The sequence below is a fragment of the Teleopsis dalmanni genome, chromosome 1, assembly GCF_002237135.1.
Source record: "Teleopsis dalmanni isolate 2A chromosome 1, ASM223713v2, whole genome shotgun sequence".
Lineage (NCBI taxonomy): Eukaryota > Metazoa > Arthropoda > Insecta > Diptera > Diopsidae > Teleopsis > Teleopsis dalmanni.
Genome location: NC_051846.1, coordinates 3,896,123 through 3,914,394, shown reverse-complemented (window position 1 = coordinate 3,914,394; position 18,272 = coordinate 3,896,123). Strand labels below are relative to the sequence as shown.

The 18,272-nt window shown below is 31.1% G+C and overlaps 1 protein-coding gene across 1 annotated transcript; it reads right to left on the bottom strand.

The window, feature by feature from the left end:
* Positions 1 to 4,259: 4,259 nt before the first annotated feature.
* Positions 4,260 to 13,364, bottom strand: LOC119666007 (protein scarlet). Its single transcript, XM_038075271.1, has 7 exons — positions 12,833 to 13,364; positions 7,774 to 7,823; positions 7,498 to 7,634; positions 5,372 to 6,337; positions 5,064 to 5,305; positions 4,899 to 4,999; positions 4,260 to 4,616 (listed from the first exon to the last, which is right to left on the bottom strand). Exons 1-7 carry the CDS (start codon positions 13,180 to 13,182, stop codon positions 4,441 to 4,443), a joined length of 2,022 nt encoding a protein of 673 aa, XP_037931199.1. The 5' UTR covers positions 13,183 to 13,364; the 3' UTR covers positions 4,260 to 4,440.
* Positions 13,365 to 18,272: the final 4,908 nt, after the last annotated feature.

Below are 18,272 nucleotides of genomic sequence, written 5' to 3'. Positions count from 1 at the left end.
AAACATTTAGTGACCCACAGAGACAGACAAAGATAATAACTTGATATACATGCGACTACTAGAACATACATGTTCTCAAAAAGACTCTAATATTTCCCTTTGTTTGAAATTAGAGATCATTTTAATATAAAAGTTACCAGTGGTGGGTAATATGTTTCAATGGTTTACTTTATATAGCAGTTAGTCATTAGGAGAACTTGAATTTCACTTGATTTCTTACACCAATTAAATATTATGCTACCAAAGCTTTCTATGAAATTTTCACATTACTCATAGGTATATATGTATAAAAATAGGGAGAATATATGAGATTAATTTTAGAGTTAGTTTGGAGACAACTATCTAATCATTATTTATCTAATCAACTTAATTAATTTTAGTTTAACTCTTGCCTTGGGTATCTATTATATAGAATTTATTTTATTTTATTTTATTTTATTTTATTTAATATATGTAAGTAAATATATTATAATATTTATAGAATTATTTAATAAATAATATATAATTAAAAATTATACGTTCTATGGGAGGAAATGCTTTCCAAATAGAAAAAAGGGTACTAGGAAGTTTTCAAATCCAAAAACTAAACTTTGATATAAAAAATTCTGAACATATAGCACTTTCGGACGCCGCCAAATAAACATAATGAATGATCTTTGCAAACATCTATTGGTTTGGTTGACACAAATGCCTCCTACAAATGTTAGGAATAGAACTCTGCCCAATTTGAACCATGTACCCGCATGTTTACACACAAAACCAAAATACGCTTAATTTACGCTTAATTTATATACAAACTTTGAGTTACTGTGTCAAGGAACCAAGGAACCTGATTAGAACCATGGCATAAACAACAGCTATATTTTTTTTGAATTTTAATATCATTGCTTGTAGAAGACATTTCTGCAAACTAACTTTAGATCATTATGAATAATAAATTAAATATATTTATTTTTTACTCCTTCGAGAACTTAATTAGGCAAATAAAATAAATTTACTAGAATTTTATAGAAATTCTAATAATTGAAGCGATTTATTTCTTACACTACTTTTGTACCAAATATTTTAAATACCAAATAATATAAATATTGTGTGAAATTTACGGCAAATATGGTTAGTTTTGAAGGTAAAGGATTAAATTTCAAATTTTCTGCATATTTTCTATACCGAAGGACTTTCAAAACTGCTTGAGGAAAGTGCAGTATATATAAATTTTAAATATTTTGAATAAAATAAAACTTTATTTAATTTATGTATAAAATATTTAATTTTGTGCAACTTTGTCAATTCAAGGCTGTTTTGAGTAACACGTACACACACATATACATACAAGCACATTTGCATATAAGTAATTATAAATGTATATAAGTAATTTTACTAAAAATATTTTAAATGTTTAAATATGCAAAAATAAAAAAATAAATATATTAAAAAAAAAATAAAACAAAAATTTTATGATTAAAAATTTAAATTTTAATGCAGTTGATGTAGAAATAAAAACAGATTTGAATAAATTAAATAAATAAAATGAATATAATATGTTTCTATGTTGCTTTGAAACAACAACAAACTTCACGCTGTGATTCTTGTAAAATTATGTTATTAACTAAATATAACATTTAATTAAATAAATTTTAATATTTCATACTTAATTAAACAAAGGCTTTAGAGCAAATATGCATTAAATAGATTTAATACGACTAAAAATAATAAAATAAGTATTCTCGGTTAAACCGAATATATTAATCTCTACACCAGATGTCAATGTTAAATGCAGTTAAAAATATATATAAAAAATTTAAATTTCTTGAAAAAATAATTATTTTTTTATACAATTTATTTTTTTAAACAATTTATTTTTTGTCTAAATATTTGTGCTATTAGCAATTAAAAATCTCTTTATTTTTTATTTTAATATTTTTTAATTGAAATTAAGTACCTTGAAAAAAGATTGTACAAACTTAAACACAATTTTAACACAGAATATTTATTTATATGTTAATTCAAGAGAGATATTTAAACATCTGTTTTTTAATATATTCTATTAATTTAAATTTCAACTGAACAAAAAAATTAATTTCGAAAATATAATAATAATATCCGCTGCTTTTGTAAAAATTGAATTAAAAATTTTAAAAATGAAAAATAAAAATAATAATAACTATAAAAAAATTTAAGTATATATATATTATAAATAAATCTAAGTAGAAATTGTAGTTATAAATTAAATGTATTTAATATGAAAACAATGTTAAAACAAGGAATATGGATTCTAAGAGCTATTAAAATAATTAATAATTAACGTTAAGTAATATTGTAAAATAATTGTATAATTAATATATGTGTTTTAATAAATAAATTTCAAAAAAAAGCTATTATTTAAATGTGATACAATATATGCAGTAAGTATGAGAAATAAAAACTAGAAAAATAATATAAAAAAAAATGGTGCTAGATAATAGTAGTTTATAGACGGGACTTTTCAGTCAGAATATTAAAATAAAAGCCATAAGTTTAAAATATCCATTTTCTGCTATATTTAGACGATTGAAATTGAATCGACAAATATACAGAAGTATGTGCCATTTTTAAAACAAAATCTATGTAAATATATATTTATATATTTATGTATACTAAACATATACTAAATACTAAAGCATTTCGTTAGGTTCTTGGACTAGTAAGCGGTTCAAACTTTAAACATAGTATAAAATGAAATAGTTTGAATATTGACTATATGTGAATGATTTAAACTATCTGAATATTTGTAATTTTAAAAGAGGATCATTTATTACATTTCGGCAGATTTTACTTTGAAAGCATTTAATAGTACAAATGCAAATTTTTCTAATACATGGGTGTGTATGCCAATCAGATAGCGTGCTATAACGTTTATTAGCTATTTTAGTGGGACTGCTACTAAGTACTATATGAGTTTTTTGTCATTCAAAAAGCAAGCTATCACCTACATCTATTGCACCAGCTTCACTTTAGTATACATTTAGTATACTAAATTAAAAAAAATGCGAGTAAAATTTTTCAATTTTTGAGTTGAAAATTCGTACAGTCTAGAGACCTATTATGCACCCATCGTGAATTCCGAGTATTGTTTTAAATCTGACTTCGTGGATTAATTGTAGTATTGACTTAAGTGAGTATAAATTTTTTATCCAATGAGATGCTGCTCCCACTAATTCAGCATTGCACTGTCTGAAATTAATGTAATGTAATATAAATTCTGTCAAGAAGATATGCTATGCTTCAAACTATACTTTTCTAGATTCAACTGAATAACTTATTATCATAATTCAACGGAGCTCTTATTACTGTGGATCATCCAAATGGTCACTACTTTTACTAAGTAAAAGTGTTTTATATAATAACGCGTGTTTCAACAGGTAAAAAAAAAGAAGAAGATGATATGGCCACCTAGGTATTTCTTTCGTATATATATACCAGTTTTGTTTTGAAGCGTCATTCTTTTTTTTACCATTTCTGTCAGGCATAGGGAATAGGAATGAACGGGGTTCTAGCTCAGAAGATATTCCACCTTCCTGAATGTCGTCCGTTGAGGACCTCCTACTGAAAGGGAGAAGGGTAGAAGGGGAGAGCAACTCTTCTCCCAGTGACCTCCTTCTGGCCCAGATCAAGGCTGGGCAGCCATAAAGAATGTGCCTGGAAGTCTTTCAGGTAATAAAAATACTGTTTATAAAACTCCGTGAACCTTCACCTTTATTTATTCACCATAATTAGCCATGAGACAAGGATTATTAATTGCGACATGCAAAAGATTCACCAATCTTTAAAATAACAATATAAGACTTGACCTGAAAAACCGTTTCAAATTGAACATTGCAGAACACTCAAAAGTATAATTGCAAAAACACTCCAATTAGCAGATAAAGTCTTGAGTTGAAACACCATAAAGTTTTTTCAATTTGTGGAAGATAAACTGAGGAAGAAAAGTTCTAAATGTAAATTTCCTATAACTCTTACAGGAAATGTTCTTTGCATCTGTGCTGCACTGAAAAAAAAAAGATCCACAAATTATTATAAATGTATATATGAAGTATATAAATATAGGAATACCATTTAGAAAAATTTAAACAACACACATTATTTTATATTAAATAATATTAAATTCAGTAGAAATAAATAATATTTTAAAAATTATTTAATAATATTTTTATAAGGTTGCATATCCTGAATATTCGTTAAAAATAATAACTCTATTTTTTTATTTTTTTTTCTTTTTTGTGGCTTTACTTAAGCTCATAGGAAAGCTATTTAATTTTACTCTAAATTAAAATAAAGTAGCATAGAGTATAAAAAATAATTTAAAATTACGTTGTACAATAAATTTCATTAAAAATAATGGCAGTTTTCTTATGTACACAAGCAACAAAAAGAAAAAAGTTCAACTTTTCACTTTGGGAAATTTTAAATTTTCCTTGCTCTACGCCATAGACAGTAATACCCCAAAACGTGAAATCCCAAATAGATTCCAAGTATGGCGAACAGATTTTTATAGAGATTTGTCTCATTAAAACTGTATTTGTCCAGCACATCCTGTCCTGTGTGAAAGCATGGTAAGTCCTCACTCTCCTCAAAGCAAGCTGAAACGAAGAAAAGTGGAAAAATTAAATAAGAAGAAACCATTGCGAAAAAAGTTGAAAGTACATAGCAAACGGAAACAAACTTTAAAAATAATATGCATAAATAAAAATGAATAAGTAAGAAGCCAAAAATAAAATTTTAAAATTAAATAAAAAAAACTCAAAAATACGTGTAAAAAACTAAAGCAAATGAAGTATCAAGGTCGTCCGAAGAAGAAAATCTCTTGAGAAATTTAGCGCCTGACTAAGCAAAGCGTAAAAAGATATTATATGCTCACTTACTTATATTCTGCACGCCGGACCATTGCGCAATAGTCATGGCTTCATTAGCATACAGCATCCACGAAAGAAATTGCGTCCAGTAGAATGCCAATGGCAATGTGCTGCACCATATTTAAGGGCATTATTCATTTAAATTCAACAACACCAACGCATCCAACAACCTACCTGATTTTGATGAAGATACCAGAAGTTATCATGAAAATGTAGTCGACTGGCACCAAATAAGCCATAGCCAGCGGCACTGAATTGAATGCAGTGGAAAAGAAGCACCCACACGCAGTGGCAACATTCATCACCAATATGACTGCCACAGCGGTTATACCGAAGGCGAAAAAAGTAGCACGCAGGCCCGTAATCCAGTAGCAAATAACCACAAATAGCAGAGGTTCGATTATCATACCCGGCAGCTGGGAAGATATTAAAAATCATATGCTTACAAACAAAGTTACTGCAAACTATAAATGGAAATTTACCATGGAAAGCACATAAGCGATATAATACTGAGCCGTCGTGTACATGCCCGCTCTTGTTTCACGCATAAACAGTGGAAAACTTTGCGGGAAAACGTTTAGCACAGAGTACATGGGATGATAAGTATTTTCGGATATCATGACGAATAGTGCACCCTGCACAGCTTGCACACCCAACTGTGTCAATTCGGTGGTTCCCGCAAAACAAGCACCTATAATTATAGCCATAGCCATTTTCTGTAGGAAACGCAGCCATTGCACAGTGGGATCTCTCATAACCGTCAATGTTGCTCTATACCATATGACGTGAAACTTCTTATACCAATAAGCAGGTTTGAAGGTGTCTATTTCTGTGTCGTATGGAAAATCACCAGTTTGTGCCATGTGAATTTCCAAGTTAACTAGCATATCACGTTGCTTGGCAGCAGAGCTAACAGCAAAAAGATCACAAAGATATTGCGCCGAACGCTGTGATGCTTGTTCATAGCCGGGATCTGTTGCCAACACGCCAATAAGAAAATCAGCTGGATTGTAAGCTTCTGGGCAGCGATAACCATTCTCTGCAAAGAAATTGAGTGCATTTTGTGGTGAGCCAGTGAAGGCCACACGTCCATCTGCCAGTAGTAGAACATTGTTAAACATATCAAACAGCTGACTCGACGGTTGATGAATAGTGCAGAGTATAGTTGTACCCTTTTTGGCTAAATCATATAGAGTTTGGACTAATTGTTGCGCGCTGAAAGAATCCAAACCGGTGGTTGGTTCATCGCAAAACAATATAACTGGATTGTTGAGCAGTTCCACAGCGAATGCAAGTCGCTTGCGTTCACCACCGGAGAGAACCTTCTTATCATCACCAGAACCAATACGTGTGTGTGCAACTGAGAGTAGACCAGTTCTTTCGAGCAGATCACTTATAATCATTTGTCGTTCACGTCGACTAACACGGCGATCCAGACGAAGGTGTGCCTGTTAAAGGTAAAACAAAAACGTTTGTTAGAATTATTTTATTGTATTTTTTAATTCGAACTCCTAAAAATATGCAGTAATTGTTTTCAATAAATAACGAAACTGAACTTAAACGAGTAGTCTTGACTGCTATTAAATATAATTTATTTTTAATAAAAATAAACTGACATATATATAATAATATATATAATAATCATAATAATAATCATAATAATAGTTAACTAATATTTAATTAATTGACATATGAAATTTGATTTTAATATTCTATTAATTCTATAATTCTATTCTACTTAATGGAAACTATGGTATGAAGAGGTTTCAAACAGTACTTAATTGCAACAACAAATAATTTTGTTTTTAATTGATTGTATTTTTGTGCTAACTATACAGCTATTTCAAGTATTGTTTAATACTCATCATCACTATTTTTCACTGAGTTTTTTCTTATGTTTAATTATTCCTAAATAATTCTTTGAGACTACAAGTATAACGTTGAACTCGTACCCTGCCAAACTCGAAGCTCAGAGTCAGTATTCATTACCTAACTGACCCAAAATCGTGCTTGACTTGTATACCTAAATTTGACATTTGAAAAATTCTAAATGAATTAAAACTAAATAAAAATTTTTGTTGTTGCAGTTTAATACTGTTAGAAACCTCATTATTAATTAACATATTCAAAGAGATGTTTCCGTACTCTATAAACTAAAATTAAAAATAAAATAAAAATGTTTCACAATTAATAATTGTTGACATTTATTTAATATTACATTATTTAGCATTTATTTGACAGTAGGTGGAACCATGGCCCCAAGTAAGTTAATTTATATTAATTAATAAAAACCCTTAGTTATATAAATTCATCGTAAACTAACTACTCTCAGGGTTAGTCAAAATATTCGGGAAAAATAAAAAAAAATTCAAATAAGTTTAAATAACTCATTGATTTATTATATAAATTCTTCTTTACTAATTTTTTTATGTAAATTACCTGACCTTTTTATTTAGTAATATATATATTTTCCGAATATTATGTGAATAAATCACATAAAGTAAAAATGCTAATATATGTAACTCATATACTATTTACTATTTAATTTTTTATTACGTATTTTTAATATATTGGTTGTTATTTACGATAAATTCGAACTTTTACTCACCATAAAATTTAAATGCTCCAAAACAGTTAACGCCCCAATGAATAAATCGTCTTGATACACATAACCACTGATGCGATGCATAAATGGACCAATGCGTCTACCATTTATCAGAATATCGCCTTGCACGACAGTGCCAGCTAAAAGTGAATATTAAAAGCATAAATACATAAAATTTAAAAAATTTTTATGACTGAGATAAAGTTCGAGATCAAAAGGAAAATAATGATTATAACTATTGTTATCTTATCTACGAAACTTAATGCAATTCACACGTACCCGGTTGACGAAACGCAAGTGTTGACATCAAGGTTGTCTTACCAGAACCACTGGAAATAAGATTGCATATATAAAAAATTTATGTGTATATAATAAATACTAAAAAATCTTTGAAATGTTTTTTATTTTTTCCTACCACGCGTGTTTTAAAACGAATTTAAAGAGATTAAAATAATAATAATAATACGGATGCTGTGAAATGTTTAGTAATATGCGTAGTGAAATATTAACATCGCATTTAATTTAAAATTATATTAAATTCATGTGTTTGAATATTCATCATTTATTTAAATATACTAAACTTTTCAACAATACATTGGAATTATTATTTCATCATTGAAAACAAAGGAACACAAACAGTCAAGTCAACGAAACATTATTGGAATGGCACAGACGATCTAAATCACTCCAAAAAATTCTTGAATTTTAGTGCTAAAAGAGCAAATATCGTTCTCAATCTAAACTTAAATAGTCCAAAGTCACTCTCCGGTACACTAACAGGCCACGCCGCCTGCAATAAACACCTACACAAAATAGGTACATCCGACACAAATATTTGCAGATTCTGCTGTGATGGAACATCTGAACGCCAACTCTAGGTCACAAAAGACACAAACAATATTTCAGGAGTTTACCAATTAGAGGATGAAGACATTTAAGATCTCTCTCTTAAGGAGCTGGTTAGTTAGTTTCGATGCTAAAGCTCTAAATGCAAAGGGATGCACAATTGATAAAGCTAGTCGCAGTGCATAAAGACTTTAGCCTAACCCATAAACCAGTAACATACCATTACCATTACCAAATCAAGACAATATCAAGAGTGCTTCACAGTTTAAATGCGATTTTTATTCGAAAACTTAATCACTCCTCAAAATAGTTTTTGGTCTACAGTTAATTTACGTAACAAACCGTATACACCGTTTTTAATAAGCCAAAAGTTCCGGCTAAATACGATAAGAGTATATCTCCCAGTTGTTTATTTCCAATATCGATAAAGAATTAATCAGTGATGTAGTTAGGATTGTGCCAACGGAGCATATATTAAAAATATTTTATAGCACTGTTTTTACAGTGTATTATTTGTAGGTCACAGTTTTAACAGTAGAAGGATCTGCACCCTAACTATTACACCTGCCTCCTGGATACAGCCATGCAACTAATCTTCGTAATAAATCGTTTGATTATATACATATACATATATATATATTTCTTTAATCCATCATGACACACATTTAATGAATGATACTCAGAAGTATAGTCGATCTGGTTTTTTATCTGAAGAAACCAAGACTCTCCTACCGAATCGCCTGCAAGGTGCGACTTAGATCATCTTTCTACCAACACTAAACAGTACTGAAATGCTGTGATAGTATGTTCACTAAAATTTTCTTCTCTGAAAAATGTAACGAAGATAACATGTTTGTGCAAGACCCAATATATTGCGATAGTCTTAACAAACTAGAAAGAAAATTCTTAAGCAGAGATATCAACTCGTTCAAGCATAAAAGTGTTTGTTATTCTGAAGTGTCAATTAAAAGAATGTGAAATGGATGAACCCTATTAAAAGTGCTCTCTAATCGCGCGTTAAAGAGAAAAATATAAAGAAAAGCACTAACTAACATTCCGCCTTCTTTAGACTAAAAATCTCGAAAACATTCCGTCTCTGTTTGTGATCACTGATACACTACTGATAAACTACTATTCTACTACTTATAACTTATCATTAGTCTACTGATAGATTACTGATAGACTACTTATCTACTACGTAAAGACTAATGATATTCAGCTGATGGAATACTTATCTACTACTTATAGACTACTAACAAACTACTGATCCATTATTGATCTACTATTTATTAACTACTGATAGACTACTGATAGATTTCTAATGGGCTACTGATTAACTGCTTAAAGTCTAACGATAGACAGCTGATAGACTACTGATCTAAACTTGTAGACTACTTATAGACAACTGACAAACTACTTATAGACTACAGATAGACGACTGATAGGCATCATTAGTCCTTTATCAAGTCATTAAAATTAAATCCAATATATATATACCACAATTAAATAATGATCTGATATCAAATAAATCACAAACACCAATATTTTGAATACAAAATACTAATAGTCGTAGTATCTATGTTATTGTCATATCATGGAATTCAAATATCAAAATTATTCATAAATCTTTTGAATGTATCTCATTTTATTGCAATGAAATTGCTATGAATGTCAAGACAAATGTAAAACATGAGAAATATTATTTATTTAATAAATTGCATTTGTACCCAAAACGCGATAAGAAGATAACCATCTTTTAAGCTTACTCTTTATCTGATATAAATGTAAGCAGTTATCTGTAGTAACAGTAGTAAAAAAAGCCGGAAAATCTTCAATTTTCTAGAAGGTGAATTAACACGAAAGTAAATAAGATCATTATAAAATTCTTAGATAAAATAACAGTGTAAATATTACTAATATACAAAAGAACCACAAAATGATTTTTATTTTGTTGGTTATTAGAGTAAAAATGTTAATAACATTAAGGCCTAATGTTACTAACATATTCTACGAGGAACTTACAGTTAACATTGGCAATGATTTTGTTCTGATACGTTTGCTATGAACTTCATTTATTATATTTATATAGTACATTATAGTACATTAACATATAATAGAAATAAAGATACTTTGATTTTTGAAACAAGTGTTAAAATAATTTACGGATTCATGAATTTTAATTAACTTAGAAAATTGAAATTTGCTGGTACTGAACTCTTGAGAATAAGTAACGATACACATTGAATCTGTTAATCTTATAAAATTTTACGAATAAAATTGTGTTTGTAGTAATTAGTGATATTATTGTAAATATAGAAATGTATGGATAGTAAATTTAAATATGATATTCATATCAACCGCAACAAATGGGTTGCAGTTATAATATTCAACCGCGAAATTTACTAAATAAACTTTCAACACAAGAGGTTGTCTACATTTGTGGTTGCAACAAATTAAATTGTGATTATGGTTATAAGATTAATTTTCCTAACTTAAATTATTTTTTGTAACATTTTCTCAGTCATTCAGTCAAATCAGTCATTGTTAGGATTGAAGAGGTTAATCCTTTTGAAAGCAACTAAAAGATCTAGTTGGAAAAGTGTCGATCCAACATCAAAGACTTCAGGTGTATCTTAAAGATACGAATGTTTTAAAAATAAATGAATACATTGATTTACGACAAATATTGCATTTTAAGGGAATATTTACCTAAAACCATACTTTCAATTTTGAAAACAAATAATAATCACTAGATGCTCTTCAAGTTAGGATGTATTGAAATGCAGTTTGGAAATTTGCTTACAACGACTTACCTATGTAAGTCAATGCCTTGTCTTTGTAAAATAAACCTAATTTCCTTGATCAATGGGAATGTTTTTTGTGGTTGTATCGTTTAATTTAACTAGTATAATATTATTTAATACATTATAATAATTCAACTTTATATAACTACAAGTATATTAAAAGTAATCTCAACTGTTTTCAAGCTTATCAGTCTGCAAAACTCTTTTGCTATTCCAAGAAAAAGAAAACTACTCATTAGGTCTTGAGTATTATTGTTTGGTTGATGGAATAATCTTCACCTTCTTCGAGACTTTTTCCATTCACTTCTTCCAGACTTTCCCTTTTTTTCATCCACTGTTTTGATACTAATTTGGTCTCTGAAACTCTGAATAGTTCTAAATCTAAATCTGAATGTTCTACAGATCCTTAGTAATATGACTGAGTTTTTGTGAAGAGAGGTGCAAATAATCACAACTACAGTAACATAATTGCAGTGATGACAAATGATAATTCACAGTCTGAAAAATATAGTCAATAAACGATATGACGACAAAAACCTCACGTTTAAACTTCGTGCTCTGGACATCCTCTTGACGAAATGTTAAATCGGTGATCCCAAGAGAGCAAACCGTCAGACATTAATGGATTAAAGTCTCACACTCACTTTATCAATCAATTACTTCAGACAAACTCCACAGTTTATAGAGATCTTAATGGGGAAAGGATCATCAAATTAGCTGTTTGGCTTCGCAGTTTTATAATGTGAAAACTGTTGTAGTTGCTATGTATAGCAATCATCTGCTACCATAAATATGAACTTTGATTTAAGTATTAAGATTAAATATTTAGTATGTGAAACGATAGAATTATGACGATTGTCCGCCTTTCGTTGTGAATATACTTTAATATACTTCGTGAATTCTAACAGTCCTTGAATTATGAATCTGACAGAAAATGTTGACGTTCAAAAAGCATTTCTGAATAAAGAGTTTTGAATGATAGTAATAGTACAGATACAGGTATATGAATAATCTGCAGTTTCACTTTAATTAATTGAGTTGAAGCAAAATAAAAACAAAAAAAAGAAACGGAAACCGCAAACATTTTAGTGCAGAATATGGTATCAGTAACACTTCTCAGATGTTGTACTTACACAGAAAATAATTTTATTATTTCAATTGAACGAATTTTCAATCATTCATCATTTATTCATTCAATCATCAATATTTTTGCAAATGACTTTGTTTACATATAATTTTCTACTTGATTTCATTTTGACTTCAAGATATCTTTGACTCAAACTCAAAACAAACTCAAATTTCATGGAAATCCACCAAAAGTATCAATTACAAAAGGTTTGCAACTAGTTTATGAAACCGTTGTCTTAACACTTTAAGCTGCTTTGAATTTTTTATTATCAACATTTTTTCTCAACAACATAGTGAAGCAGCAACATACAACGTACACCAACAATTGCTACCATTTTTTCCAACAAAAAAACAACAAAGCAAAAATATTCTCCACTCAACCAAAGCGGAATTATGCAAATCAGTAAATGACATACTATCAGACAACTCTCTTGAAAGAGAAACTATTGCAGTTCAATAAAAGCGAAGGATTGGAAATTGTATCCGCAAATACCGCAAAAAGCAAAACGTCCATTAGGAAGCACCCCACACGCCATACCCAACTCCCTACACTCACTTACCTCGAACCCATCAAAGCCATTAAGTTTCCCGGTTGCACTGCACCCGTTGAATTATTAATAAGTCGCTTCATGTTATGCAGGCTGGAGCCATTCTGTCCCGCGGTGTATACACACAAGTCACGCCATACCAGCGTAGCGCCTTGTTCCAGTGGTGACCATTTGCTGTAACTACGCAACGGTAAGCTGCGTTCCGAGCTGTTACGCGTTGATGGCGCTGTGGTTACCAAATTTTCAGAACTAATTGAAGTATCGGCGCTGTTATGCACAACCGCGCGTAATTCGAATTGATCACCTTCGCCCCCATCAGGCGTAAGTGGATCTTCCATTGAGATGAGATTATCACTTGACATTTTTGAAACTTTTATACAAATTTTTGCTTCAATATCTAAATTTTTTTTATCTTTTCACTGTTATGTGTTGTTGCTGTTATTTACTATGTTAGGAAGCAATAAAAGTGCGTACTCGGGTACGTTTGTTTTGTGTAGACACCGTTGAAGTTATTGCAATGCTGTTAGTACCACGTTTGAAAAGCAACTGACGGAGCGGTAACTACTCTAGCATTAGCTTTAGCTCTATTTGCGGCTATCGCTGTTGATGTTCATGTTGATGTTACTATCTTAGAAGTGCTTACCTACTGCTCATTGCTAGTTCGTACCTAACACCAGCGGGAAAACATGCATAGAGAAAAATGAGTAAACCAACGAACCAAACGTCTAAACCACAAATAGGTGAAAGCCTCTGAATGCACAGTTACGAGTAGAAAGATAGGTTCACATACTCTTTAGGGTAAAACGACAACGGTTTTTGCACCTTATCAACGATAATTAGTTTACTTATGACGTGTTTAGAAAACGTTAAGGTGACCAGATTCAAAAAAAATTATGGAGTTTAATATTTAGATCAAATTACATTTTGTGAGTGAAATATATTAATGAGTCGTAGGTAATGAGTTAGTTGATAACTTAGCCAACAACGGCTGCGCTAAGTAACCTATGAGATCAGGACCAATTTTCAACTTCAGGTTCACAGAATTCTCTTATTGACTCAATGACTTTCTGCACACTATAAACAAACAGGCTTCTACATCTGCTCAAATGAGTAACGAAACACTTTGCGAAGTAACTTGACAGGGGCCTCGTAAAATTTCTAATACAATTAAAGAGAAGAGACCCCAGAGTACTGATCTCAGTTAAATCAGCGCAACATATGGCCGCTATGACAATCATCACACATCGACGTCCATATCAATTATGTCTCGAAGTTATAAAAAATAGATATCACTTCTTCTGTTATTGTTCAGTGTTTACAAGAATGGCATTACGACTGTTAGGTTTTGAAGTTTTGAGCATGAATGATGCTCACGCTCTCTATTTACCTAGTCTTGTCAGATTAATTAACGAAATATAGTAATCTGCTATATTTTAGATACTAAAATTGCTTTTTAGGAATGGGGTACAGACCACAAAATTATAAGCGTGATTATGTTACATGCCGTGAACTTCTAATAATATATTTTAAGGAACTCAGCCAGTAACAATATATATTTGGATATAAAGAGCTAGAGAGAGAGAGAGAGCTGTCTAATCTTTCTGCTGTTCTGTGGTCCACACCACTGCTTGAATGAAAGTAAATGAATACAGTTATTCTACTCGCACATATTTCGATTTTAACAGCAGCCATTACGACATTCCCATTAAGTGGCCAACATCTATTGGCCAGAACAGCTGAAGCAGTAGACAGTGACTTCTGTAATATTTTTACTTCTACTCGTAATTTAGTATGCTTGCAGCATTAAGGCTAAATAACAGCATTGAATGCCAACAAAACTAACATATTTTGATTCTATTGTTTTAACTGTCATTAAACCAATTCGTAGCCAATTACGTCATGCCTGTACTTTCTGGTTTAAATAAACCTTGCCTCTGAGGTACTAAGGCTCCAGCTCACATCTCTCTCCCTCGATTACTCTGTTACTGTTATCACATTGTTTTAGAAATCTTCTCCATCCTAAGAGGTAATTAAAGTAAATTCAAGTCTCACATTGTTGGTTAAAGTCTCCAATTTGTCGTTGTAAAGAAAGTGCTAAGTTGTTGTCAATATCATCCAATCCATTTGAAAGAGATTGCAACCCAACTTGTTAACAAACTAAAAATTATTTCGTCTTTAAGCTAACGATTTTTAATTTAATTTTAATGTGTTTCAAGGATAATTCACTTTAACATAGATTGAATATATTTCTTTGGCATTTGTTGGTTATATCCAAGTGAAACTTGCACATGTAAGCTCTATCATCATCTATCATCAATTTAATTATGCAGGTAACCTTAGGCACTCCATTGTTGCAACTAACAAGAGATATGCTATCTTTATTGGACTCTCCATTTGCGGAGCTCAGCGTGAAATATTGCAAATCTGTTGAAAAACCAACACAAAAACTACAAAATGAACTGCAACAGCAACTCGGAATGTCATCAGACGCTTGCAACCACAACACATGCAACGCATTGCTCTGCTTGCGGCTGCATTCAGTCTGAAATGTTTTTCCACCAACACCCCAACTGCACTGGCAACCAACTGAGTTGCATGTACCGGCAGTTTTGTGTTTTACCTGGTCTGGATTTTCATTCATTCAATAGAAAAATACCAACACCGCGCCGTTCTCATAAAACATTCTTGGAGGCTCCACAGTATTCGATATGAAAACGTTAGCAACCAAAAGCCGCTACAAAGAGCGCAGCATGTCTCAGATTTCAGTTATACCGCCCGCCGTTACCGCTACTCTTTACGAGTAGCTATCGTCACTTTTTATTACAGTTTTTTGCGATTTTTTTTTCACTTTATATTTTTGTTGTTGTATTTGCAGCTCAGGCCATCGGTATTGGTATGGGAAGCCCTCTAAGGTAGTTGCTTCTTGGAGTTGCACAGTCCTGGAGTTTATTTCCTCATGTGCACTTCTGCGCGCCATTGAAAATTGAAATTTGTTAGCTGAATGCAGTGATGACTTCAGCACAATTGCAGTGAATATTGCAGTGGATTTTATCACTTCTTCTACTTAAATTTAGTTTCAGTTTTGTGTTGAAAATTAAACGGAGTTTCCAAGTTGAATTTCAAAAATTGAAATTCGTTAATTGCTTTGGTGACGTATACAATAAAATCATCCTCATCATTAAATAGACAAGCCGTTTGGGTCATTGTCTGCTGAGTAAACTATGATAACGGAAAATGCCATTATACATATAATTTTCAATTTGACAGATAATTGATCGCATAATCATGTTCATAATAAATAATAAGAGGTAGGATTGTAAATTTTAACCATTTTTCTCAAAAAGAACTACTCATATCTCAAACCGTTACTTTGATTTCTGAGAGAAAAAATCTCTATAATTAAAAGAAAACTACTATTAAATGCGTTTCCTAACGTTTTGCAATCTCTTATAAGTCCCTAGCGATATTATCTATGGAATGACGATGCAATAAAAGTCAAAGCAGTTTCATCTTACATATAAAAATGAATCCCAAAATAAGTTGGAAAGCACATAACTCAACAACGCCTGGACCAATTTGGTCAATTCTTTTTTTTATATGTTCGTTGAAGTCCAAGGATGGTTTTTAGGGCGAAAAAAAAATTGAATTATTGCTAATTACAAATTGGTCCAGGCGTTGTTGAGTTATGCGCTTTTCGATTCATTTTTACATATACATTAAGACTGAAAAGTTTTCGGAAATTCTCATTTAAAATTCGCGCGCTGTATATTTTTCGATATTTTAAGTTTATGTAGTTTGGCAGCACTGTCCTTAATTACTATGCCAAAAATGAGCTCGATCTGTCAGACAGTTCGTTTACGGCAGCTGTTGAAACCAGTTCACCTCAGTAGTGCGTTGCGAAATGTCTTCGACGGTCGTACGACCGTCCTGGAAGGCTTTGTACCACTCATAAACTTGAGTTTTCGATAAAACTGATTCCCCATAAGCCTTTTGTAGCATTCGCAACGATTCTGCACACGAAATTTCGTTCGAAACACAAAATTTGATGCAAACTCTTTGTTCAATATTTTTTTCCATTGTTTTTTTCGCAACGCCCTACTGAGGTGAACTGGTTTCAACAGCTGCCGTAAACGAACTGTCTGACAGATCGCGCTCATTTTTGGCATAGTAATTAAGGACAGTGCTGCCAAACTACATAAACTTAAAATATCGGAAAATATACAGCGCGCGAATTTTAAATGAGAATTTCCGAAAACTTTTCGGTCTTAATGTAAGAAGACAAGAACATAACGACAATAAATGAGTTTGTGTGTTGTAATAAGTTGTTGATTATTGTAAGTATGTTTATTAATTCCCCATGACTTCCTTTCCAGATCATAATCTCCACTATCCAAGCGAGCCACCCACGTTTTATATATTTGTCACTTTTAGGTTTCCACTGTCCCTATGTTCGCCTCTTAGTTTGAAACCCTCTGGCAGACATCCCAGTCGGGGTTTTTTAGTAGATCCCAGAAGGGTGGTTAAAGTTCTTGGAAGAGAAGATACTTTGGTCAAACGAGCTGAAGCCCACACACCGGAGTGACTTTTCTGTTGACGAAATTTTTTTGCACCGACTATAAAATAGGTAGGAGCAATAAACTGCCACATTCCAAATCTTTTTGACAGAACGAAGTCTGTCGGGACCACTAGTGTTAAAATAAAAACAATCAAATTTTTCTTATTATTAGTTTAATATATTAAATATTGAATTTTTTATAATTAAGTCTAGCTATGAAGAAACTATTGACTTAATATATACTACTATTTGTAGTAGAGAGGTTTCGTACAATAGTGAATTACAGCAACAAAACTTTTATTTTTCTGATTAATTAAATTTTTTGCTGACCATACCGCTCTTTTGAGTATTGCCAAATACTCGCCATTAGTGGTTATTTTAAATTATTTCTTATATATAAAAGAATATATTATATACTAATATATTAATATGTTATAAACTTTATTATTATACTTTAAAACAAATTCAATTTATTCAAATGCTTTCCATTAATTAATTATTAATATAATTATATATGTGACCGTAGTTAAATAAAAGAGGAACCATATTTGTGATAATAGCATATCATAGCAAAACTTATCTCACTTTTGAGTTATTTTAGTTATAAGTACGCTCCTGCAATTTAGGATATTTTAAATTATTCGACGACTTATTGGGTTTATAGACCGATAAGGTGGCAAGATGCATATGTACTAAATACTACGCACAGTGTCGTTGTTTAATTTTAATCAAATCTGGTTTAAAATTTTAAATAATCTTAAAAATATGCTTGGCGGTTCTGTTCCATAAATAAAGGTATATGCATTCTTTAGACATGCAAAAATGTCTTGTACAAGACAACTCCATCTGATATCGCTTGGAACCAGAAGGTTTGTGCATGGCTCAAACACAATTAAA

What these genes read in the sequence shown, in the direction of transcription:
- LOC119666007 (XM_038075271.1), bottom strand. Translation starts at nt 13,182, where the DNA reads ATGTCAAGTGATAATCTCATCTCAATGGAAGATCCACTTACGCCTGAT. An exon ending in TCGCTTATGTGCTTTCCATG is followed by an intron (nt 5,306 to 5,371) that starts GTAAATTTCCAT and finishes ATATCTTCCCAG; the next exon opens with CTGCCGGGTATGATAATCGA. An exon ending in GTCCGGCGTGCAGAATATAA is followed by an intron (nt 4,617 to 4,898) that starts GTAAGTGAGCAT and finishes TCTTCGTTTCAG; the next exon opens with CTTGCTTTGAGGAGAGTGAG.